Source organism: Artemia franciscana, chromosome 16, assembly GCF_032884065.1.
Source record: "Artemia franciscana chromosome 16, ASM3288406v1, whole genome shotgun sequence".
NCBI lineage: Eukaryota > Metazoa > Arthropoda > Branchiopoda > Anostraca > Artemiidae > Artemia > Artemia franciscana.
This window is the reverse complement of record NC_088878.1, coordinates 32,192,176-32,217,937: the sequence shown is the minus strand read 5'-3', so window position 1 is coordinate 32,217,937 and position 25,762 is coordinate 32,192,176. Positions and strand designations below refer to the sequence as shown.

At 33.6% G+C, this 25,762-nt stretch overlaps 1 protein-coding gene across 1 annotated transcript in view; it reads left to right on the top strand.

Annotated features, from left to right (window-relative positions):
• Positions 1-22,674, top strand: part of LOC136037348 (tyrosine-protein kinase Drl-like) — a 116,849-nt gene extending 94,175 nt beyond the window's left edge. Inside the window, exons 10-12 of the mRNA XM_065720024.1 lie at positions 574-733; positions 17,318-17,454; positions 22,334-22,674. Of these exons, the coding sequence (XP_065576096.1) occupies positions 574-733; positions 17,318-17,454; positions 22,334-22,451 (415 nt within the window). The 3' untranslated portion in view covers positions 22,452-22,674. The remainder of the gene's footprint in view (positions 1-573; positions 734-17,317; positions 17,455-22,333) is intronic.
• The last annotated feature ends 3,088 nt before the right edge of the window (positions 22,675-25,762 follow it).

Here is a 25,762-nt window from a genome sequence, read left to right as displayed (position 1 = left end):
ACGGTTTTTTTTTACCTATAGTTTGATGTTTATTTTCACGCTTAATTTTTTCACCTTTAAAACATTATTCATATTTGTTCTCACAAGCAAGTTTTTTTTAACAAGTTTTTAAATTGTTGGTTACTATGTTCCAATGTTCCTCCGCTAGTTTTAAAGAAATGTGCTGCAGACATAATCGAATTTGCAATTAATAATTACCCTCTGCAATTAACTTTCCCGCGCTTGAATTTTTTCAGAAAACTAAATTAAAAGTATTCATTATTGTTTAAAGCTTAAATTTGTAGTTAATCTCACTTTAATTGTGAACTTTCTCATTATTCTCTTTTAATCTCCAAAGCATTTTTCAAACTCAAGTTTCAGAATCACAGGAATGGGGGCAGGGGCAATAAACTACCAAAATGTTTTTCACAATTATATTAACGTTCCAATTATTTATTAAATTGTGAAAGTTGTATTTAATATATTGACTACTATGGGATAAGGGTCATTCGAATAATTATTTTCACAAAGATTTCTTTATATCATAAGAAACACCACAAGTTAATCTTTTTTCCAATTATTTCTCCTTTGTAGGCTTAACGAGAGAATGGTGATAAAACTTAGCGACGGGGCTTTGTCAAAAGACTTCTTTTCCCATGATTATGAAGTTTTGGAAAATGGGGAGATTTCCCCCCTTAAGTGGATGGCATTAGAAAGCATAGAGTTTCAAGAGTTTGACTCAGCATCTGACGTGGTAAGTTTTTTTTTTAATCTTGTTTGAATTTTATTTAAAAGTTTGGTTATAAATGATAAAATTCATAAATATTGTCATTATGGGTTCAAAAAAAAATAATTGGGACATTATAATTGGGAACAGTTGTTCAATGTTTAAAAAAAGCAAGAAAGTTGGTGGGCATAATAATTTTTCAAGAAAATTATTCAAGGAAAATATTTGTAGTGCAAATACAACATACCATAGACCCTAGAGTGCGTGGTCATCCAAATAGCCTATGGCTCGGCAAAATGGGCCTGAATAAATATCAGATAGGGCAAAAAAGGGATGAGAGAGAAAAAATCTCTACTGCTAGAGAGAGAAAGAAAAATACAAATTCATTTTTTTCTTCTTTTCAAAATAAAATTAATTACGCGTAGTTAACATGAAATGATTGTAGTGAATTCTTAGCAGTAATAGTAGTATAATAGTATAATTTACATAGTTATATTATTGATGATTTAAGTCAGACATAAGTATTTGCATCGTAATAGAAGGTCATCCTGTAAATTTCTGTAACTATCACTCTTTCATTTTTATAATTTCTTTTAACTAGGCTAAGCTAAGAAAAGATTGTTCTGGAACAGGTTCACTGAAATTTGAAGTGGGTCCTATCACTCATATCATGGGAGTGGAAAAAAGAGCTTTAGTGGGGAGGCTAAGCTTCAGAAGTCAAAACCGTCATTTAAATTATGAAAAAAAGCAGAAAAGTTGGTGGACGTTATAATATTTTGAATAACTGAGTAATCCTAAGAGCGAATAAAAAAAACTGACATTATTAGAACTTGTTGAAATTGTTGGAAAAATTCTACTATGGTGTTATGAGCGCAAAAAAAGCCTTTAAATAGATAAAAATGCTGATGATTACACAGATCGTATTCTTTATTCGAAGATCACAAGAATCTTTTTTAAAGGTTATATAACGTCGTGGTAAAAAATATATAAGTGAAATGATTTTTCTGACACATTGGGGTAGGTAAATTCAAACCGTGCGCCAACTATGCTGACAACCTTAGAAAGAGAGCAAAAAATAGTTTACAATTACGTCATCAAGAATGCGTCATCAATTGCGTCAACAATGCTGACAACCTTAGAAAGAGAGCAAAAAAATAGTTTACAATTACGTCATCAAGAAGTCGTGTGCCGCCATCTTAGTGTCTTAGCCAGCGGTTTGGTAGAAAAATCATCAATTTAGGTATACCAAACTGAAAAACTTCTTCACCCATGAAAATCTGATCCTGTCAGGCTTTCGACTAAAGGGGAATTTTGACCTAGTCTGAAGTCACATCTAATTCCTTTGCTCTTTCAAGGCATAGAAAATTTTTAGAGTTACCACTATCGACTTTAGCTCTGTTTACCTCGCAGAGGATTTTGGACGGCACATCCATAGTACAAAATTTATACTTTGGTAAAACCAAAACTAGTAGTGATTATCCAGTCAACTTGTTAATTCTGTATATTTGATGTCAACTTGTCGAATGTCATCTGCAACATGTGCAAAGAAGAGCAAGCCAGAAAAGAATATGTGGGTGAGGGATGAGAGACTCGGTTTTGTTCAAAATAAGGATACCCATGATGTCAAAATGGGAATATTATTTTTATTTTACATTTTATTTAAAAGGTCTGTCAACCTGAACATCGGAAGCTGTTTCCTATGATAATTGGACTTGTCTTGTGGTCTGACCGAATTATTGATATCAGAATTGGAAGTCGTGTACACATGAAGTGGTTAGGTTAGTACACGCGTTATACTATATGCGAAGGTAGGCAGTGAAGTTGGGTAAAAACACCTAATAGTTCAGTCAGTAGATATGGATGTTCAATTTTCGCTGGTATGAGTTTTTAACAACTTAGTGCAATTAAATTGTGGATGTCTTTTGGAGCTGTTGCAAACCATGATCTTATATCTATACACAAAATCACTGCAAAGCCCTGTGTTTCCACATTTAAATTACTGCCAATATTCAATACCTATCTTGGTTGCAACACTACTCCTCCATTTGCAAGTATTAGCAGTGCTACAGGTTGGAAACTGTTGTATGAGTGTCCAAAGATATCATCATCGATGATAAAAGCAACGTAAGCTGACACAGACATGTTTTCTAAGTTACAAAACGGAATAAGTTGTATAGACATAATCTCCACAACATTGACAGTTCAGAATAAGGAATCATATGAGACAAAGCCTGAAAAAGGGTTCCACATTGGAATCAATGGCAAGGGAGGTGACCAATTTAAGGAGGTGACCAATAATGAATCATATGAGACAAAGCCTGAGAAGTGGTTCCACATTAGGACCATTTGCCAAAGGAGGTGACTTATTTCTGAAGGGAGGTGACCAAGCGCAGTTGTAAAACAAATGTTTTGTATAAGACTATGAATGCTCAGAGACAAACCTACCATGCATTGTCAGATACAAATGTAACAGAAACAATCCCTTGTCAAATAAAAGTTATTACTTCGTCGAGCTCGTCGTTCAAAAGTTATTGCTTTCTTGCAAATTTAATTGGAGTGATTTTATATTCAACTAGCTGTTGGGGTGGCACTTCGCGCCACCCCAACATCTAGTTGGTGGGGCGCTACGCGCCCCCTCCCCCCCGTACGCGTAAGTCGTTACGCGCCATATTAGTTACGCGCCATTGTAAATGTGTCCCTGTGTCACACCTGTGAATAGATATATATATATATATATATATATATATATATATATATATATATATATATATATATATATATATATATATATATATATATATATATATATATATATATATATATATGTCTATCTATATATATATATATATATAAATAAGTTGTCTGTGTGTGTGTGTGTCTGTCGAGTGACGTCATGTTTGTGTGTCGACTGACGTCATGTTTTGGACTGGCGAAATTACAGACCGGGACATCGGGACACAAATGACGACCGGGACACCGGCACATAGGGAATATAAATGACGACCGGGACACTCAAAGAGAAAGCGACCGGGACACAAGGAATGTTCGATTAGCAATCACCATCAACAAAGCAGCGGGACACAAGTGACGACCGGGACACAGGGAGTATAAATGACGACCAGGACATAAGTAAAAAAAAAAACTAAAAAAACTAAAAAAAAAGGTAAAACTACAAAAAAACTAAAAAGAAAAAAAAAACTAAAAACTAATAAAAAAAACTAAAAAAGCTAAAAAACTAAAAAAAATAAAAAAAAAAAAAAAGGAAAAAAATGAAAAATAAAGAGAAAACAAAACTAAAAAAAAAATTAAAAAAATAAAAAGAAAAAAGAAAAAAAACTAAAAAAACTAAAAAAAAGTAAAAACCAAAAAAAAATTAAAAAGAAAAAAAGGGGGAAAATACAAAAATTTATTTCATCATATGCCATTTCAAAAACGAATGTATATACAGACCGGGACACCGGGATACAAATGACGACCGGGACACAGGGAATATAAATGACGACCGGGACACAGGGACACAACTACAACGGGGATGCCGGGGGGCACAGGGGGATATATAAATAACGACGGGGACGCAGGGAATGTTCGATTAGCAATCACCATCAACAAAGCTCAAGGGCAATCATTAGAATCATGAGGTATAACTAAAAAAAATAAAAAAAGGTAAAAAACTAAAAAAAAGACCAATTCAAAAACGGATGTATATACAGACCGGGACACCGGGACACCGGGACGCAAGGAATATAAATGACACCCGGGACACTCAAAGAGAAATCACAGACTGGGACACCGGGACAGAAATGACGACCGGAACACAGGGAATATAAATGACGACCGGGACACAGGGACACAACTACAACGGGGACGCCGGGGGCACAGGGGGATATATAAATGACGACGGCGACACAGGGAATGGTCTATTAGCAATCACCATCAACAAAGCTCAAGGGCAATCATTAGAATCATGAGGTATAGATCTGAATACGGATTGTTTTCCCATGGACCATTATATGTTGCATGTTCAAGAGTCGGTAAACCTGGCAATCTATTTATATGCACAGACAATGGGACAGCAAAGAATATTGTATATTCGCAAGTTTTACGTAGTTAAAAACATATATATATATATATATATATATATATATATATATATATATATATATATATATATATATATATATATTTATATATATATATATACCTATCTATATTCACAGGTGGGACATAAGGACACAACTACAATGGCGCGTCAATAATATGGCGCGTAACGACTTACGCGCGCGGGGGGGCTTGGGGGGGCGCGAAGTGCCCCCACCAACTAGGTGTTGGGGTGGCGCGAAGCGCCACCCCAACAGCTAGTATATATATATATATATATATATATATATATATATATATATATATATATATATATATATGTTTTTAACTACGTATATATGTTTTTAATTTACGTATTTTACGTTTATATATTACGTTTTTTTATTTACGTATATATATGTTTTTAGCTACGATAGATAGATTGTTTTGAAGCACCTGTTCTAGTGGATTACAATGAATATCACAATGGACCAAAGATTTCTTTTTGTAATGACCACGTTTGCAAATGAAAAGTCAACTGAAAACGTCGAAAATAAAAAATCAGTTTGATAGGTGAAAAAAATTGAGTCATTCTACGCATAGCTTTCTTGTACATTGAAAAAACAGATAAAAAAGCAAATTTAATAATGAATTGAACGCCTAAATCAAGCAGAGATTTGTTATTTCGTGCAAGGTTAACCTAAACTGATAATCCATGGTTTCAAATAAGAAAATAAATATAATATATTTACAGTCTAAAACTAGAGTTTCAACACTCGTCCTTTAGCTTAACAAACGAGTTTCCACCGCAAGCAATACGTTTAATGATTTCTTGCCCAAGGCTTTCATTGTATTTAATGATATATTCAAGGTATTACATCTTTTCGACATTATACGATACATGAGCACCAGCTTTTAGAGCTAGGGAGTCTAAAGTATGAAAGTTTCTACGTCTGATATTCGCTTTCTTCGTTCTGATTGAAAGTGCAAGTTCGTTCTGGTGAGGTTATGAATTCACTAATACTCCCTTGAAGATTTTCTCCTAGATACAATAGGAGGGTTAAATTATCAATAAAATCTCCGTCATAGAGAGTATGGCTCTGGTACAGCTTGATTCTAAATCTGAAGTCGTACATCCTGAGGATATAGTCAATGAGAATAACAAACACCATTGAAGGACAAAATTCATCCTTGGCGGACACCATAATTTATATTGCACGAGTTGATGAGGTTTCTATCGTTAGTCCACCATTCAACTTGCTGGTTTCCATACAATTTAACGACACGGCTCTCAATTAAACAGTTCGTGGTAACGAACTGTAGTAAGGAGCGACCCGGCTCAATAGTAACCAAAACTCTAAAAAATTGAATTTTGATATCAATAGCTACATCAAAAGAATCGCATTTTAATGCTGATTTTAAATATATAAGTTTAATCAAGTTTAGTCTTACCCATCAAAAGTTACAAGCCTGAAAAAATTTACCTTTTTTAAGAAAATAGGGGGAAACACCTCCTAAAAGTCGTAGAATCTTAACGAAAATGACACCATCAGATTCAGCGTATCAGAAAACCCTACTGTAGAAGTTTGAAGCTCCTTTCTACAAAAATCTGGAATTTCGTATTTTTTGCCAGAAGACAAATCACGGGTGCGTGTTTATTTGCTTGTTTTTTTTTTTTTCTTTCTTTTTCCCAGGGGTCATCGTATCGACCAAGTTGCCCTAGAATGTCGCAAGAGGGCTCATTCTAACGGAAATGAAAAGTTCTAGTGCCCTTTTTAAGTAACCAAAATAATTGGAGGGCATCTAGGCCCCCTCCCACGCTCATGTTTTTCCCAAAGTCAACAAATCAAAATTTTGATATAGCCATTCTGCTCAGCATAGTCGAAAACCATAATAAATATGTCTTTGGAGATGACTTACTCCCCACAATCCCTCGGGGAGGGGCTGCAAGTTACAAACTTTGACCAGTGTTTACATATAGTAATGTTAATTGGGAAGTGTACAGACGTCTTCAGGGGGATTTTATTTTGTTTGGGGGTGGGGATGAGGGGAGGGGGCTATGTTGGAGGATCTTTCCTTGGAGGAATCTGTCATGGGGGAAGAAAAATTCAATGAAAAGGGCGCAGGATTTTCTAGCATTACTATAAGAAAACAATGAAAAATAAATATGAAAACGTTTTTTCAAATGAAAGGAAGGGGTAGCATTGAAACTTAAAACGAACAGAGATTATTACGCAAATGAGGGGTTCTAAAAATACTTTAGCATAAAGGGCGAGGTATTTAGGAGGAGATAAATACCTCGCTCTTTATGCAAAAGTATTTTTAGTAATTTAAACTATTTATTCTACGGCCTTTCTGATTCAGGGGTCATTCTTAAAAATTGGGAGAAAAACTTACGATTTAGTGTAAAGAGCGAGGTATTAACGAGGGTACAAACCCCCTCGTATACACAATAAAAATATAAGATTATGAAAGTTTGTTACGTAAGTTAATTCTTAAGTTACGTATATTATTTACTAATAAAAACATTTGTTAAAAATTAAAAGTTATAGTTGCATTCTTAAGTAATCGAAAAATTGGAGGGCAACTAGACCTCCTTCTCCACCCTTTATTTCTCAAAATCGTCTGATCGAAACTAAGAGAAAGCCATTTAGCCAAAAAAAAGAATTAATATACAAATTTCATTTTAATAATTTATGTGAGGAGAGCCAAAACCAAACTTGCATTAATTCAAAAACGTTCAGAAATTAAATAAAAAAAACTAATTTTTTAGCTGAAAGTAAGGAGCGAAATTAAAACTTAAAACGAACAGAAATTACTCCGTATATTAAATGGGTTGTCCCCTCCGCAATCCCTCGCTCTTTACGCTAAAGTTTGACTCTTTGCCACAATTCTATTTTTTAAAACAATTAAAATCTTTAGCGTAAAGAGCGAGGGATTGCGGAGGGGACAACCCATTTCATATACGGAGTAATTTCTGTTCGTTTTAAGTTTTAATGTCGCTCCTTACTTTCAGCTAAAAAATTAATTGTTTTTTTATTTAATCTCATCAGAGAAGCGATAATACCGCATAATGATTCTCAAGAAGTATCTATGGATAGAATAAAACGCCTTAACGCCTTCAAAAAGTCAATGAAACTGAAGTTAATTTCAGTTTGCTTTTTTCAGTTCTTAAATTAAAATTCTTAGACTGAATATTAAATCAACAAAAGATGTATTCAGCGTAAAACCATGTTTTTCATCCCTTGTTTAATTTTGCAACTAATTTTAACTTAATGTGGTTGAGAAATACTTGGTAGAGGACGTTACTTCCTATAAATCGCAAAGTGACCACCCCACCAGTTTTACAATCAGCTGATTTACCTTTTTAAATAGCCCAACGATTACCCCAACGATTTTCGTTCCACAGGGCGAATCATAGCTACCCAATTTTGAGCGAGAACTTGATAGAGCAGTATTGCCAGATCTTGGATTCAATACTTAAGGATATCCAGCTGCAGCTTTGTAGCAGCTTTCCTGCATCAATTCATGAATTTTCGCCATTTTTAAGCATATGCAAATCTCTACGTCAAAAATAAGAAAAATTAGAGTAATGACAAAAAATTGAATGGAAAAGGAGTGCGAGATTAATTTTAAGGATCAAACACACATTCAAGGGGAAAAATTTTTTCAAGATCTACAGTTACTTTGTTGTTTTGGTAATAAACATAATATAGCGGTCAGTGCTCGTATCAAACTGAAAAAGTGATGAATAGCTTGAAGGACCTAGAGAATTTGTGGATCGGGGTAAGTTTGGAAACCTATATATATTTTTTTTAAGATTAGGTATTGCAACTGCTCTTGACCACCATGCCATTTAATCAAAAAAAGGGGTTCGAGTTCTTACATAGTCTTATTCATAGATTGGAAACACTTTCTTGACATGGTAGTTTATTGCAAACTTAAGTAACTTTATTTCCTTTGTTAAGTTATTGAATTGAAAAAACAAATTTAACTTTTTATTCGGAGCTAGTGATTTTTTTTTTCCAGTAATTTTATCTGCGCAACAGTAAAAGCCATTTAGATTGATCCTTTGATCTATTGGGGCTCGCTCAACTTCAAGTACCAAGGACGTGAAAATGGACAGTTGGAAATGGTCATTTGTAAGCTTAGACAACCATGGTAATCTTAAGAAATTGGTAAAAATAAGGAGTTCAGTTAAAATAAGAATAAATAACTGCAGTTATTCTATTTTCACAGCATCTGTGTTTGTGTGCCAAATAATAATAATAAAAAAAACTTGAGTGAAAAATGAGCAAAGGACGAGCTAAAAGCAAATGGCACCAAACAGCTAAAAAGATACAACTTTCTTTCGATGAAGTCATTGGGAATCAGCTGAAGATGTCATTGGGATTCGAGTCATTGGGAATCAGCATATCGTTGGTGTTTGAATTTTTATGGTTAAAAAGCAACCAATTATGGTTCTTTATTTCTTCACGGTTAAATATGGACTGACGTTATAACAATTTTGTTTGTATCTAGCAAGCCTTTTTATACAGTGAGATTGAACTCTAGTTGCAACTAAATAAATGAAGAAATAAATTCATGGTAAAAGAAACCGGAAAGGTCTCCTGGGATAGATCTACCTAAAATAGAAATTTTGTCAGTAAAAGGAGAAAAAACAATTATGACTCAAGAAGGAAAAGAGCTTCCCTTTCCTTTTGCAAGAACTCCTGAGCTCAGCTGAATGAAGAAGGTTTAATATCATTTTGTGTATGAATAATGACTTATTTTAATAAACAGTATTTATTGACATATTTTAATGATTTTACTAATTTGTTTCATGATCAATTCATTTGATGACTAATTGATTTAATAATTTATTTCGATATATAATTAACATGATTTATTTTAAGCACGGGCATCACAATAGTGCTGCCTAAGTAAAGGGAGATGTGGATAGAATATAGAGACCAGGGCACTTCGTATAGAAGGAGTTGTCGTACAAACTTCAAAAGAACTTATTCAATTGGAAATTGAGAGAAATAGTGCACCTTTTAATAGTCAAAAGTGATAGGAGGGCAACCAGCCCAAGCCCCCACATTCATCATTTACAAGAACACATCCAATAAAAATTTCGAGATAGCCATTTTGTTCAGTGTAGCTGAAAGGCCCAGCAGTTATGTCTTTGAGGATGACAACCCCCAAAGTCCTCAGGACAATGTTGTGAATTATGTCCTGGGGGCATATATGGTTTTTTGTAGAGAGGATGGTCGTCTAAACTCTGGAGGCTACTCATTGGGCCGGTAATTCTTTTAAGAGTCAAAGTGATCGGAGGGCAGCTACCCCCTCCCCCCTTTTTCTTGATTTTAGACCTTGGTACTTCATTTAGAAGGAGTTGTCGTAGAAACATCAAAAGAGGCTTATTCGATTAAAAATTGCATTTTAACATTCAAAAGTAATTGGAGATAGTTATGTGGTCAAAAACAGTCCAAAGATAATATAACAAGGCCGTTGGAGCTGACACAAGCCCCCAGAGTCTGATGGAAACGACTGCAAGTTGTTCCCCAGGTGCATATAAGTTTCTTGTGGAAGGGGTGGCTGTGTCACCTCGTGAGGAGGCCTATTTGATTGGAATATTAAAGTTCTAGTTCTCTTTAAAATTAGAAAAGTGATGGAGGACAACTATCCCTCCTACCGCTCTGTGATACCCTCTGTTCACAAAACGCATCTGATGAAAATTGTGAGACATCCATTTCATTCATAATAGCCCAAAAAACATAAAAAATGCCTTCAGGGTGGACGCAACTTTCCAGAGCCCGGGGGGAAGGGCTGTAAGCTATGCCCCGGCCATATAAAGTTTTTATGGAACGGATGGTCGTTTAAATTTCGAATCGGATGGGGCTCATTTCTTTGGAAGTGGGAAGGTCTAATGCCCTTTTTAAGAGTCAAAAGTGAATGGAGGGCAACTGGCTCCTCCCCTACAAACCTATCAATCCCCAAAATACATCAGATTAAAACTTTAAGAGAACTATTACTTCTTTTGCTGCTACATTTACTACCATCAGTACTACTTAAACTACTACTTCTATTTTAACTACTTCTAAAAGCAATACGTTAATACTGCTTCTGCTATTAGCTCTACCACTGTTGCTACTAATGAATAAATGAATGAATGTATCAAACAGTTCATGGTAACGAACTGTAGTAACGAGCGACCCGGCTCAATAGTAACTAATACTCTAAAAAATGGAATTTTGATACCAATAGCTACATCAAAAGAATCAAATTTTTATGCTGATTTTAAATATATAAGTTTCATCAAGTTAGTCTTACCCATCAAAAGTTACGAGCCTGCGAAAATTTTCCTTATTTTAGAAAATAGGGAGAAACACCCCCTAAAAGTCATAGAATCTTATCGAAAATCACACCATCAGATTCAGCGTATCAGAGAACCCTACTGTAGAAGTTTCAAGCTCCTATCTACAAAAATGTGGAATTTTGTATTTTTTGCCAGAAGGCAGATCACGGATTTCCAGGGGTGATCGTATCGACCCAGTTGTCCTAAAATGTTGCAAGAGGGCTCATTCTAACGGAAATGAAAAGTTCTATTGCCCTTTTTAAGTGACAAAAAAAAATTAGAGGGCACCTTGGCCCCCTCCCGCGCTAATTATTTTCCCAAAGTCAACGGATCAAAACTCTGAGATAGCCATTTTATTCAGCGTAGTCAAAAAACCTTATAACTATGTCTTTGGGGAAGACTTCCCCCACAGTCCCCGGGGGAAGGGCTACAAGTTACAAACTTTGACCAGTGCTTACATATAGTAATGGTTATTGGGAAGTGTACAGACGTTTTCAGGGGGATGTTTTGGTTGGGGGAGGGGCTGAGAAGAGGGGGTATGTTAGTGGAACTTTCCATCGAGGAGGGGGAAGAAAATTTCCATGAAGGGAGTGCAGGATTTTCTATCATTATTTAAAAAAAAAAAAAGAAAAAATAAATATGAAAAAGTTTTATCAACTGGAAGTAAGGAGCAGCATTAAAACTTAAAACGAACAGAAATTATTACGGTTATGATGGGCTCACCTCCTCCTAAAACCTCGGTCTTTACGCTAAAGTATTTTTAGTAATTTTAACTATTTATTCAACGGCTTTTGTGATTCAGGGGTCATTCTAAATGAATTGGGACAAAATTTAAGCTTTAATGTAAAGAGCGAGGTACTGACGAGCGGGTGAACCCCCTCATTTATGTAAAAAAAAAACATGAGAATACAAAAGTTCGTTACGTAAGCTAATTTATAAGTTACGAATATCTTTTACTAATAAAAACATTCGTAGAAAATTGAAAGTTCTAGTTGCCTTTTTAAGTAACCAAAAAATCGGAGGGCGACTAGGCTTCCTCCCCCGTCCTTTTTTCTCAAAATCATTCGATCAAAACTATGAGAAAGTCATTTAGCCAAAAAAAAATATATATGCAAATTTCGTTTTAATTATTCCTCTGCGCAGAGCCAAAATCAAAACATGCATTTGATTCAAAAACGTTCAGAAATTAAATAAAAAAAAGAAGTTTTTTTTAACTGAAAGTAAGGAGCGACATTAAAACTTAAAATGAATAGAAATTACTTCGTATATGAAATGGGCTGCTTCCTCATCAACGCCTCGCTCTTTAAACTAAAGTTTTTTACTGATTTAAACAGAAGATTTGAGAGAAAGAGTCAAACTTAAGCGTAAAGAGCGTGGCATTGATGAGAAAGCAGCCTCATTCATATACGAGGTAATTTCTGTTCGTTTTAAGTTTTAATGTCGCTCCTTACTTTCAGTTAAAAAACTTGTTTTTTTTCAATTTATAACAAGGCATGACGATACATTATAACAAAGGCATGACGATGGAGTATCAAAAAGAAGAAAAAAGAAAAGGAAAGACACATTCAAAAATAGGAACAAATAAATACGAAATAAAAACACGAACAAACTAGACTTTTCAAAAAGTTAAACCACTCCAAGGGTGGCAAACCTCTTTTGGCGACAAGTTTACATATAAATTATCCAGCCTTACGATCGGGTCGAGAACTCCTTAATATTGTTATATGGTGTTACGAAACCATATGAGAACACTCAGAAGAAACTTCGCATAACGAAAAAATAGCTTTCTAATCTGCTTTTTATCACTTTCATTCAGAATAACTGTGAACGAACTAAGTAAAAAATGGGGAAGAACAACAGCACCATACATTTTCACGAGGAGCTTTTCTGTCATATTTGTTTGCAATAGCACTAAAGAAGCATAAGCAGCTCGGATTTTGCTCGCAGTTCTAGCCACCAGTAACTGTTTTTTGAAGATATCGAATCTCCAATAGGTAGACTTAGGTCAATAAGCTCTTGAGACGGGGCAACGGATGCTCCACCAAGATTCACTGAAGTTGAAGCCAGCTCAGACGGGCAATTAAACAGAAGAACTTGGGATTTCCCAGCGTTAAGATTCAAACCAATCTTTCTAAATTCACTCAAAATCACATTAAAACTTTCCTGTAGACTAGACACTGACCGACTCAAGTTAAAAGAGTCATCTTCATAACATAATACTGACGCGTTAGTCGCTTTTACAACACGAAATCGGTACAGCCCTCACACAAAGACTGCTACTGCGATTTTTATTATTGCTACGCCTAAGGGTATGACGGTGAACTTTTCAAGTTTTATTTTTCGGGGGGAGGGGTGAACTTAATCACAACACACCGTCTGTGTGCAGGTTGTCAAATGGGCGTAACTGTAATATCTTATGAATACTTTGGTGTGTGAAGTTGAACCTAATAGGGCTTGTTGTGGGGGATGTAAAACTAATCACAAAAAAGTATTTACATCCTATTACTACTGCCTCTAATAATACTGCTACTTGTACTGCTACTATTACTTTCGTATCTACTACTACTACTGGCACTAAAGCTAAGGCCACTACTATTAATTTTTCTGCTACTACTAGTTATGTTGCTACCGAAACTAAAGGCATTCAGGCAAAAAAAAATAGAAACATTGAAACTCTATGGAACTAAATCAAATGACAGTATGACCACACAAGTTTTTTATGAGGATGTATAGTAAATACTTCAGGAACAGTTCTTAATATTAAGTTGAAACTTTCAGCGTGTATTGGAGGACATCTTAAAGAAACCATAGGTACTATTTAGCGTACTGCTACTAACGCTACTATAACTATTGCTACTATGCAAGCTAAGACTATTAAGGTGAAGCTTTCAAGGACTATTTAGGCAGATGTTTAACCAAATCAAAAAATTCTATATCTATTTTTAAGAGTCAATAGAGATTGGAGGGCAAGCAGCCCTCCTCCCAAGCCCATTGATTTTCCAAACGTATCCTTTCAAAATTTTTAGACAGTCATTTTGCTCTGCATAGTAACCGGTCCAGTAGCTATGTCTCTATAGATATTGGGTATGTCAGCCCACAAATTATGTAATCGGCCCACTATCTTTTAAAACTATATGCTGCTTTAAAACCAAATCAAAAGGAACTGTGTATATGGTTACCAACAAGATACCTCAGCAATATTTCGGGAACGACTAGGGGTACTACGTTGAAACTTTTGTTTTCAGCTTTTTGACTGAATAAATAAAAAAAATTCCCGAAACTTTAAGGAAAAATATCATTATATGTATATAAAACTGACAATCCTGGGTCTTTTTTTTCAATACAGTGCAAATTGTGTTCTGGTCTTGAAAAGGCAAGGGGATTTTCAACACTACATGGTAATTTTTGCTCCACTTTGACTTGGTCATTTATATTATTTCTCTTCCTTTTTGGTGTCATTTAATTATTGATGGTGATTTGTGGTAGTGTTACGCTAGCAAATTATTCAACGTTATTTTTGGTCATTTTTGGTTTGATGGAGCTCTTGACTTTTCTTTGTAAAGCTTGTTTTGTAGAATTTTTTTTGAATTAATAATATATATATATACAACGATTCATTATAACTCATATCATGATGAGCTACGACACTCGTGGTGTAACAGAGGATGAAAAAAAACTGAAACTGAAATAAGTTATATTAATTAAACAAAGAAATCGAATTACGACCTAGCGAAAATCGGGACAAGGCCGAAATTCATGGCATTCTATGCAGTCGGGTTAAAGCTGCTGTTACTTCTGGGAAATTAAATTTGCAATACCAAAACAAAATAGCTGTCTAATCCAAAACGAGCATTTTTCTTTGAATTTTGCAATAGATTTTTACAAAGAATTATGTTTTGGATAGTACTACTGGGTATAGAACAATTTTTGCATGGTATGCTAATTAGTAGGGTAAATTTATTTTTTCAAGTCTAAAATAGGTTCCAAAATCACGATTTTCAAGAAAAATCTTGGTGACTCCCACCTCAGTCACGGCGGAAGTGCTTTGGAGCAGTTTTAAGGAAAATTTGATCAGCTAGAAGGAGATATCTTTTCACTGACAATTTTAGTGAAGTGTATGATATGAATTGTCATTCATCTGTTCACAAAACGCTGATTCTGTTCATGAATCACCAGGCGTTTTATGGATTACAAAATTAATCTTGATAAGAAAGCATTAAAGACCAGAATGACCTTTGGGTAAGGGCCCATTCATGAAGATTTTATAAAACTTAAGAATGTTAAAAGATAAAAATGTTTTGAAAAAGTCCAAAACATTGACCTCTCTAGTTTTACTGTCTCTCAAAGAGTTATTAGCTCTTACCCTCTGTTCTCAGTTGAAGATGTTGCCTCCAATCTAGAGCCAGTAAAACTTTCTCGGTGGTCGATACTCCCGTTTTGAAGACTAAAGTTAGCCAACGTTTTATTGCCAACAAACGTTACTTTCCTTTTACGGCTGCACTTTCTCTTTTTACAATCGAAAATCCAAAGCTGTTAATCTACCCACTCTGACCTCCCATTCTTTCCTTTGCCCTTGTCCCAAGAGATTTATTAGACTTTGTTGTGATCTTTGGAGAAACCAGACAGTATAAATTAGAAAGACATAACAATTAGAGCTGTGGAAAATGCCAAGATGAGACGCTCTTCCCCCTTTGTCTCAGTTTTGGTGTCAAAAGATGTGGCTTGATGATTGTAATAAAATTTATTAAAACATCATTTTATAATACTTCTCTAACTTTCTTTAAGTAATTTTAAGTGATGATGGGAATAAAAATAATACCGTCGAAGTCGTTTGAACTTGGGAAAAAAGTAACTTGGATAGTTCTACGCCGAAGTCGTAGAACTTGAAATAAAATTTGGCATAGGTTGTTCATTTGAAATCTTTCAGAAAATAAACATCGTATACATTTTTTAAGTAAAGTATTTTTTTGTTATATGTTTATTTTTCAAATTCATTCTAAGTTTGCTGTTTAATGTTTACACTTTAACGGATAGAACTAAGAGCTTTGAGATTTTGCGGCATCTTCAGATTATCTCTGTTTGTGTTACCAAAACCGGAGGTTTTTGAACACAGGGTAAGACTCACTAAGAGGCAGAATTGCTGCTATTTTCTTATTGTTAATTTTGCTTTCTCTTATCTGTTTTCGCTTCCCTTGTTTTCGCCTTCTGTTCCATTTTTTTTTTTTTTTTTAGTTATAATCAGTTATACTCACAAAGTTGCGTTAGACACAGCTATAGGCAAAGTTACAGGCACAGGTAGTTATTTTCAGACCAACTAGCCCTTAAATTAGCTTTACTTAATTTATGCATCTTGTAGCAGGAGGCTCTAGAAACAAGGGAGCGTATGGTTTCTTCCCTCAGGCAGGCTAAAATTGAATGGTAAATTTTAACGTATTTCAATTTGGGAAAGATTTCAAGATTAGAAATATTGATGTTAGAAAAACTTCAATGGGTAAAAAAATTAGTTGCACATTCGGAAAGGCCATAGAATTCACAAAATGACCATAATCTTTGATCTATATATTTTGCTTTGCCTATAATAGAATTTTCCTGGTTTGGGGTTGGGTTTTGACGACCGTAAAGCCTCTCAAAACATGTGGCACTCTCGAATAAATTTATGGATATTCCTGCGTGAAATTTAATTGTCTATTTTTAAATATTTTAACGATCACAAACACTCACAAAATGTAATGTGTTACGAAGTAAATCCAAAATTCATATGCATAGTTTGATCTATTGTTGTTATTTTCTTCGAGGGGGGGGGTGACAATCTTAAATCCTCTCAAATTTGAGTAACCCAAAATAAATTCCTGATTATCCACTTAGGGCTTATTTCAGGTTGTTTAATGGGTAAAATGTAACTCATATTTTGATGACAGATGAAAATTAAACATTTTTCATAGAAAAAGCTTATTGAAACTTTTCACAACCATTTCATCCATTTTTTGTGTATCTAAACAATAACATGCAATCCTGCTCTCTTTTTTCTTTTTTTGGCCTTGTAAGCTATTTCCCATTTTTAGTGTTTTTTGGCTTCTAGGATAGGCAAATATTTATCCACTTTCCTTGTACCTATACCTTTAAAATATCTAAACCTCATATTTAATTCATACTTATGAATATCATAATTTTATCAACGGTTAATTCATTTTCAGTGGTCTTATGGTGTCTTTCTTTGGGAGCTTGCAACACTGGGAGACAGTCCTTATGGTACTATTGAAGGATTTGAAATGCTAGAATTCTTAAAAGATGGACTACGGCTCCTCCAGCCACAAAGTTGTCCAGATGAATTGTAAGTACCTTAATATATTAATTAATATATTAAATATATTAATATAAATGTTTGCTAGAACTCAAAGTTTTATCAGAAAGCATGTTATAGATCTTATTTATTGTTTACCCCTTTTATTTATTGCTTTCCTTATTTATTTTTTACCATGATTTAACTTGTGGTTATATAGTGATATTGATTTCTGCATCGTGATAGGGGACTCGGAGTTCAATTTCAGGTGGTGCAGGGCCTGGAATTTCATGAAAATTAGGCGTTAGCGTCTCCACAAAATTAACCAAGAAGAATAATTATGAAGTTGTTTTGTAAGTGGTATAGACCCAGCTGGTGCCATAATATCACATCAATACTTAGGTTAAATTCACCTAGAAGTTTTAATATTACAAGAATAAATCCTTGAGAATACAATTTTTGGGAGGGGCAACAGGCGTTAATTTTAAGTTAAGTGTTTGATAAAAAAAAAACACCTGCCTAATAAGGACATATTTACTAAAATTGGTATCAACGACGATTTTTGCCATTTCAACCTCTTTCCAAGGAATTGGCAAAGGCTTCCAACACAAGGAACTTGAAATGTAGAGTTTCAAACACTTTTATAATTTTGGCTTTTTCTATCTACCACCAGACAACAAGCTTAATTAGAATGCCTCATAAATTGACCGATAAATAAGTATGGAAATGCTTACTAAAACTTTCCCTAGGGCTAAAACTGGGACTAGCTTATGATTTATTCTCCATGTGGAAGTTTTAGATATTTTATTTTCTGCAGATCTAGGGTTCGAATATTTCAACAAAGGACTAAGATTTTCCTAATATTCAATATATTAAGTCAAGAATTATTCATTTATCTTAATAAATTTTTTTAATTTAGTTTGTATATATATATATATATATATATATATATATATATATATATATATATATATATATATATATATATATATATATATATATATATATATATATATATATATATATATATATATACATATTTAGAAGAGGTTTAGAAACATGTGTAAATAGGAAAGTTTAAGTAAGCTGAAACACTAAGTAATATCGTAAGTCACGTTTGGTGAACGAATAGATGTGAAAGTAGTAAATGTAACTATATAAGTATCTTGTCATCTCGGTGTAGTTCACATCTTTAGGCTTGTCAAAAATTTAAATACATTAAATAAGGTAGGTATAGAAGCCAAAATTGACAAAATATATGGTGTATGTTAAGCTAGATGTAAAAAAAAAATCCGAAACGTTGGATTGATACTCATACTAGTATCCGTATACATATAAGTATACGCATAAGTACACATATACGTATAAGTACGTATAAGTACACATATACGTATAAGTACGAATATAAGTATGAACATAAAATCATGTGCACATGGAAGAATCATTTGTAAGGGGTCATATTCTGATGGATTTGGTTTGTCCAAGTCTCTTAAGATTTTTTTTTCTGAAAAACAGGCGGTTTTTACTCATACCTACAGCAGTGAAGTACAACAAAAGGACAACAAAAATGGGAAGTTTTTCAATTTTTTAACAAATTTTATAAATGTTTTCTATTTTTATCTTTTTATCTTTGAGTTCATCAGCAATACTCTATTTATTCACAAAGAAAGAACTATAATAGCACTTGGAATTTGTTTTAGGGACTGATCCGAACTAGCGTAAGAAAATGGAAAGTTTTCAACTTTTTAACAAATTTTCTAAACGTTTTTTTATTTTATTTTCTATTTTAAAAATCAGTTTTTTTCAAATGCAAAGCAATTTTCGAAAATGTAATTTAGTAGACGGATTAAATTGGTGTAGGGTTTCAAGATACGATTACACAAAACAAAATTAAACATATCACTTCTCATGCAATAAATGTTCGGAAAAGTCAAATACTAGAGAATGATAAATAATTTAATTTGATGTTTAGTTTAATGTATACTTTATAAGCTAAGAAGGGCTAAATTGTTCCTTCAAACTTAAAATGCGCAGAAAATGGTCCCAGAACAATTTAAAACATGTTTTTCGCTATATTGGACAAAGGTGTGTAATAAAAGGCAACTTACTTTATCAAGCTCATATAATATTTACAGATCTTTAAAAAAGATCCTTAAGCTGATAAAAACTTAAGCTATATCATATATTTTCAAGATAATTTTCTATAGACCAAAATCCATAGAAATAATAAGTATTGTAACACAATCTAAGTTTCTGACAGTGTACTACCATACAATGAAAAAAAAAACACAAGATAATATTCAATTATTAGTTTTGACCAAAGTAAGTAGTGAAACATACTGTTGAATAAAAGAAATAAATATTTTTTTTCTAAAAATTAAGAATTAGCAGATAAAAGTTGGAAGGGGTTGATACCATGTACTGACTTCAACTCAATCAACCAAATACATACAGAACATTATATTTCAAGAATTGGAACAAAATAACAATATGTTTTTTTTTCAAGAACAAGGAAAACTAAATTCCATTATATTTATTTCATAGGTATGTTTACCTAGCAACTACATACCTAACTCGGGTTCAAATTGATCAAAATCATCAAATATAGTGATTCCACCGTCTCTCATGGAAGTGGAACCAGGGCCAGCCATTTTATTAGATTTCTAGGTCATAGGGTCTAGAACTCTATTCCGAAGAGCATTTGGGTGGCTGAACACCTGGGGTTGTTTAAAAATTAGTTGAAAAGTATTTGTTTGATCGATGCTCAGAGTTATTTTTTTACTATAAAGATATTTCTATATACTTTTCCTGTTGCAAGTACTTTTGGTACTTTTTTTGGGGCTGACACTGACAGTTTTATTGAATGTCTTTTCTAGTAGTAAATAGAAGTGAATTTATCTAAACTAGATTTTATTCTCGGACTAAGTTTGTATTATTTGCTCTAACCTTGGCAATGTTGATTTTTTCCTTTTGAGTGAATGTTTAACTTTGAAGACCATACAAAAAAATGATGTTTGAGAAATATCTTCCACTTTAATGCTTGATGCTTTATCTTTGGATCTTGAGAAATCCTATAATTTACTTAGAAAAGGATATAAAATTTGTTTAGTTTTTACACAAAATAAAAAAATCCAGAGATTTTTTAGATGACAAAATTTTAAAACATCCTATAAATGTGTAAACCTATTCCTGGTAAAAAATTTTAAATGAAAGTAAGGAGCGACATTAAAACTTAAAACGAAAAGAAATTACTCCGTATATGAAAGGGGCTTTTCTTCCTCAACGCCTCCCTCTGTACGCTAAAGTTTGACTCTTTCTCTTAGCTCTACTTTTTAAAAAAGAAAAAACTTTAGCGTAAAGAGCGGGGCGTTGAGGAAGAAAAGCCCCTTTCATATACGGAGTAATTTCTGTTCGTTTTAAGTTTTTATGTCGCTCCTTAGGCTACTTTCATTTAAAAAAACTTGTTTTTTTTTTATTTAATTTCTGGACGTTTTTTAATTCATGCATGTTTTGATCTTGGCTCTCCGCACATAAATAATTAAAAGGAAATTTGCATATTAATTTTCTTTTTGGCTAAATGGCTTTCTCATAGTTTTAATCGGAAGATTTTGAGAAAAAAGGAGAGAGGGAGGAAGCCTAGCTGCCCTCTAATTTTTTGATTACTTAAAAAGGCAACTAGAACTTTTAATTGTTTTAAGAATATTTTCATTAGTAAAAAATATACGTAATTTACGAATTAACTTACGTAACGAACTTCTATATTCGTATTTTTTTATTGCGTATATGAGGGAGTTCACCCCTCGTCGATACCTCGCTCTTTACACTAAAGCTTAAATTCTGTCCCAATTGCTTAAGAATGACCCTTGAATCACAAAGGCCGTAGAATAAATAGTTGAAATTACTAAAAATACTTTCGCGTAAAGAGCGAGGTATTACGAGGAGGTAAACCCCTCATATGCGCAATAATTTCTCCTCGTTTTAAGTTTTAATGCTGCTCCTCACTTTCAGTAGAAAAACTTCTCATATTTATTTTTTCCTCGTTTTTTTAAATAATGCAAAAAATCCTGCGCCCCCTTCATTGAAAGTCTCTTCCCCCATGAGAAGTTTTTCCATGGAAAGATCCTCCCGTGTACCCCCCCCCCCACCTGAAATCTTCCTACCAAACCAAAAAAATCCCATTGAAAACGTCCGTACACTTCCCTGTAACCATTACTATATGTAAACACAGGTCAAAGTTTGTAACTTGCAACCCCTCCCAGGGAGACTGCGGGGTAGTAAGTCGTCCTCAAAGACATAGTTATTAGGTTTTTTGACTATGGTGAATAAAATGGCTACCTCAGAATTTTGATCGGGTGACTTTTGGGAAAAAATTAGCGTGGGAGGGGGCCTAGGTGCCCTCCAATTTTTTTGGTCACTTAAAAAGGGCACTAGAACTTTTAATTTTCGTTAGAATAAGCCCTCCCGTGACATTCTAGGACGACTGGGTCGATACAATCACCCCTGGGAAAAAAAACAAAACAAAAAAAAAACAAATAAACACGCATCGTCTTCTGGCAAAAAATGAGAAATTCCACATTTTTGTAGATAGGAGCTTGAAACTTCTACAGTAGGGTTCTCTGATACGCTGAATCTGATGGTGTGATTCTATGACTTTTAGGAGGTGTTTTCCCCCATTTTCTAAAATGAGGCAAATTTTCTCAGGCTCGTAACTTTTGATAGGTCAGACTAATCTTGATGAAAGTTATACATTTGAAATCAGCATTAAAATGCAATTCTTTGATGTAGCTATTGGTATCAAAATTCCATTTTTTAGAGTTTTGGTTACTATTGAGCCGGGTCGCTCCTTACTACAGTTCGTTACCACGAACTGTTTGAAAATAAAAAAACAGCAATAACAAAAACAAAAAAGTTTATATCCTTTTTGTTTTAGATTTGCTATGATGGCCTGTTGCTGGCTTGAAGTGAAAGATCAACGACCAACCTTGCCTCAGATTCTTGCATATTTGGAAGATTTTCGTGAAGCAACTGCCAGATTCAAAAGCATATAAACGACCAAGTTTCAATACAGATTAAAAAGATTGTCGATAGACCCAGGAGAAGAATGGCATCAGAAGGAATTGACAAACCCTAAGCAGTCATCAGTCAAAATAAGAAATCAGTCAAAATAATATCTGAGCGTACAGCAAGATCAATCTATATATGTTTTTCGTTTTCATCTTAAGTTGTCCATATTTTATGTTTAAACTATCATAATAAAAAAATAAAAATAAACTTATTGCGTAATGGCCAGATGCAAAAAAGGGATATGCAAACCAACAAACGGGCGCATGGTGATAAAAATAAAATGAACAAAAAATCAGGTCTTGTAAGTTTCGATTTTTATTTTGTGTCACATCAAAAAATAACAGGCTTAGTCTAATTTACAATTTACAATGGTGGGCTTTATCAAATTGCTGCTGAAATCGCATCACTGTTGAATTGTGGAAACTTTTCTGAGAAGAATGTAAATAATATTTGTTTAAAGAGTGAGGTAATAAAGAGGCAGTGGCCCCTTGTATTCGACACAGCCCTGAAAAGAACATTAATATGTATAGAAATTACTTAATAAGTAAATATTTAATTTCATTAACCGAAGGTCCTGCTGAATGAAATTAAAAGGCGACGATAAAATTTCGAACGAAAATATCTTACTTAAAAATATGAGAAAGCTGCTACCCCGCCATCCCCTCCCCCACTCTTTGCGACAAAGTTTCAATTTCTTTATCAGTTCTTCTGAAATTAACGCTAAGTTGAATGGATTTAATGTCTAATCTGTTTTATCACAATACCTCGAGAATTTATCTTTATTTCCATTATTTTATTCTCGGACATGATTTTATTATATTTTTATTTGAGAATTTGTTTATTTTTATCCGGGAATCGATTTTAAGGACGCATTTATTTTGATTTGCTTACAAGAAGAATGTAATAAACAGAGCGCAAAATATTGTATAGTTGTACACCAACAACTAAGGCTCGGGAGGGGGATGATTCCAGTGGTATATCTGAATTTAGTGTAATTTAGGTACCAAATCTAGAAAATTTTTGTGACAGGTTCTTCATATCAAAAGGGTGGGGTTGATGGGGACAACAGCCACTCCAATATATAATATAATTCTCAAAATAACATAAAAAATTAATACTATAGGCTACATATAAATTAACATGAAGTTTTATTAAATGAAGCTTTTTGTTTTTAGTGAAAGTAGCAAGCAATTTGAAAACTTTCCTTTACGCCAGATTAAACTTATTAACTAGTTTGGGACACATTCATTCACCCAAGACATCAAGACGGGTAAAATTTTTTAAGCTTTATAGGTTTAAACTCTCAATGAAATTTCTTATAATTAGAGTAAATACTATACTGGTCCACTTTATTTTTTCATTTACCATGGACGAGTTTTCAATGTCAGAAAATAATATCACATTGTTACATGAACTATACCCACCTTACCCAGAATCTGGCATAAACATTTGACCTTGAATTTCACGGCTAATGAACTGAACTAACTTTGTGTTTGTTTGGCTCCCTAATAAAAAGATTTGAAAGGGATTTGATTCCTCTGAGGGTCACCCATACTAGTCCATTATAAACCTTTTTTAGTTAGTGTGGCCAAACAAAGTGTGGTCTAATATGTGGCCAATGTGTTGTTTAGAATCAAATGTGTGGTCTTGCCAAAGCTTGTAGAGCCTGGATAAGAGATCCTAATAAACGAAAGGAAACTAAAACCCCCATTCAACTTCTCCCATTTCATACTGGAGAAATTCAGTATTAATTAGATTTGCATCATCAGAAAGTATGAATTTTTTTTTATTAAATGGAGCAGATTTTCATTTAAAATTCAGGAAAAGATAAGGATAAAGGATAAAGGTTCTCCTGGGCCATTGCTGATGCATAGGACGTCGAGTTGACGTTTCAGTAGCTTAGTGTTTTTTACAGGGATAAGTAGCAAGCTTATTGCCCTTGTCAGGAAAGAATAAGACCCTAAAATTGCTCTAAATAGCTACCAGCAAAACGTTAAAAACCAGCTGAAAGCAAATATTATTTATCCATTTGAAAAGCTCGGGAGTTCCCTGTGGTGCTACCAACTTTGATTGAAGACTTTGCCAACACTGGGACGTGTCTTTTAAATCAATTTTCCCATCCAAGCGACAGATTCTTAATAGCTTCCGATGGTGGCTAATCTTTTGCAAGAATTTGCTAATAGAATATTTGTCTTTGAGACGGCTAGTCGATGCAGAGGCTTACAAAATAATTCTAAGGCATCAATTCGTCTTAATGACAAATAATATAAAAGTTTCTTCAAAACCGAGATAAAAATAAAACTAGTCTTCTTAGTACTTACATTAACCTCCTATGCTAATCTGCTTATAGAGTTTTGTAAAAAAAAAAAAAAAAAAAAAAAAAAAAAAAAAAAAAAAAAAAAAAAAACGCACTTTAGCCCAAATTTAACTTTGACCAAAACTCAGCACATTATTAATAGAAACCGGTGCATCTATACCCCCTCCCTCTCCCAAATATAAAGGGAAAAAGGATCCTAGCATAATAAACCGGACCAATGAAGAGCTAGACTATAAGACATATATAACATATAATATATAATATAATATAACATATTATAATACAACATATAACATATGTAATATAACATATAATATAATATAACATATAAGACATATAAGCCATATAAGACATTTAAGTCTTTAAAAAGACATCCGAGAAGCAACAGTGACTACTGTTTAATGGTAGTCACTACAAATTAAATTACTTTTGTTTTTTAATTTTTGTTTTACAATCATCGAATATTTTCAGAGTACAGAATTTTTAAAACTTTTTGACAATAATCATAAAGAACATATAACATAATTTAATGGCTTATATAAATGTTATAAAAGATATTTTTGTTGTTTTTCTTACTTTTGTTTTTATTTAGGCTCTGTTTTAATTTGTGCATACTGAAAATGGTGTTTTGCTCACCTTAGCTATAGCTATTTAGGTTATTTTGAATAATGGCTGACCTGAAACAGTATACAGCAGTGGCGTAATTTCGTCAAAATCCTGAGGGGGGAGTTGGAGCCAATTTTCCCGAATCAAATGGAAGTAAAACTGAAAAATGAGTCATATATTACCATAGAGGCAAAGATAAACTGAAGCGAACTGAGCTGTTTTTCTCGATATTTAAATTATACAAGCTTATCTTAACTTTGACAAGATTTTTTGCAGAAACTAAGTATCAGCTGGAGGGTGGGAGGGGCAAACTGAGGTCGGAGAGGGGGAAAAACTTGGTTTTGGAGGGGATAGTTATTCCCCTGTCCCATT